The 1,547-nt window shown below is 47.7% G+C and overlaps 1 protein-coding gene across 3 annotated transcripts in view; it reads left to right on the forward strand.

The window, feature by feature from the left end:
- The window catches only part of fli1 (Fli-1 proto-oncogene, ETS transcription factor), a 30,280-nt gene that overhangs the window by 6,577 nt on the left and 22,156 nt on the right, over positions 1 to 1,547 (forward strand). Inside the window, exon 1 of one of the 3 annotated variants that reach the window (XM_008308564.3) lies at positions 201 to 606. The exons of 1 other annotated variant lie outside the window; for it this stretch is intronic. In XM_008308564.3, coding sequence (XP_008306786.1) covers positions 589 to 606 — 18 coding nt within the window. In that variant the 5' untranslated portion in view covers positions 201 to 588. Of the gene's footprint in view, positions 1 to 200; positions 607 to 627; positions 777 to 1,547 lie in introns of those variants that run through there. One more of the 3 variants, XM_008308565.3, reaches the window with a different exon arrangement.

Raw genomic sequence — 1,547 nt, forward strand, 5'->3', positions numbered from 1 at the left:
GAGTAAAACTGAGATTTACAGAAGGATGGAGGGCATGTCTGAGTGGAGGCTGCTCTACGACACATCAGTCAGTGCGTCCTGTGACGGGAAAGAAACAAAAACAAAAACATTCCAGCAAAACTAAGTCAAATGTGCGCAGGTATATTTCACAATGATTTAAAAAATGCCCACGGCAGCTGTGACTACAGTGGGAAAACCCAAACCCAAACACAGCAGCAGCAGCAGCAGCAGCATTCTGCAGCAGCAGCAGCAGCAGCACATGCAGCAGTGGCTGTGCACGAGGCGGCCAGTCATCCTGTAAATATTTCCGAGCACAAAAACATAAGAGCGGAGCGAACAGTCGATTGTTTTCCCTGCTTATCTCTCCGGGACAGTATCCTGCTTTTTTTTGAAGGCAGGGCTTTCGGTGACACACAGCTTCCTTCTCAACCTTCTCAACAGTGGTGACTTCACTTCCCAAATTTAGAGGAAAGAAAAAAGTCAATCCGCTAAAGTGTCTCTTTCTCTCCGCCACATACCGGGGCTGGAATTAATTCAGGAGCGTGTCATGTTCGGGATATTGTCGGGGTCCGCTGAAAATTGCGCAAAATGGACGGAACTATTAAGGTAAGGGTGGAGAACGGGGGTGTACGAGTTTGTGGGACACTTCTTTTTCTGCCGAGTTGCGCCTCCTTTTTTTTTTTAAGCAATGGGTTGAAATGCTCCTGTGTGTCGGTGTGTGAGCAGCGACGTCCACTGACGACGATGAGCGGCTTTTTTCTCTCTGTCTGAACGCGGTAACAACATTTCAACTCTTCCTTTTTCTTTCTTTTGAAAGTTTTCCTTGTTTTTTCTTCTTTCTTTTTTTTTTTTTAAATTCCCTCCCCAAAAAAATGTCCCTGGTTGTGAGGATTCGCCGCGGTTTGGGGTTGAAGGCTAAATCCGAATCCCGCTGTTGGATTTCTAGCGGCGACTGTGCGCATATTTACCCACGTCCGGAAATGAAGACGGAGCTGGGAGTTCGTTTTTGACGCTGCTTCGGCTGCTCGGTTTTTTACGTTTAGGATTCACGTTTTCCAACGAGTTCACGGACTTCGTGTTTGGTCGTGAAAGCGGAGGTTGAGCAATCGCCACGAGTGGATGTACCGCCGTGTGTGTGTATGTGTGTGTGTGTGTGTGTGATGTGTCAAGCTGCTGCGCAACAGCGGTGTGGCTCGCAGCCCCGGCCCGGTCCGAGAATACTGGTGTGGGTGACAAAGCTGAGAAACTGTGGTTTGGATTTATTAAAAACTAAAGGAATAACTTATTGTATTTATCTCCGTTTTCATCCGTGTCAAACAAAAGAGAGAGAGAAGGGGGAGAAAGAGGGGGGGGGGGGGGGGGGGGGGGAGTTTTGTGAAAGTGTAAGGAAAGCTGTCATTTGGTAACTTCATGCGGTGACTGTGTATTTGCAACACTTTCAACCACACGGCTCCACAATGATACCTTGGCTCCATCTTTATATAGTTTCTCTGCTATTTTGGAAAAAACGGTGGCGCTCGTCAGGAGCTCAACATCAGAACGTTGGC

Source organism: Cynoglossus semilaevis, chromosome 4 (assembly GCF_000523025.1).
Source record: "Cynoglossus semilaevis isolate Cse_v1.0 chromosome 4, Cse_v1.0, whole genome shotgun sequence".
Lineage (NCBI taxonomy): Eukaryota > Metazoa > Chordata > Actinopteri > Pleuronectiformes > Cynoglossidae > Cynoglossus > Cynoglossus semilaevis.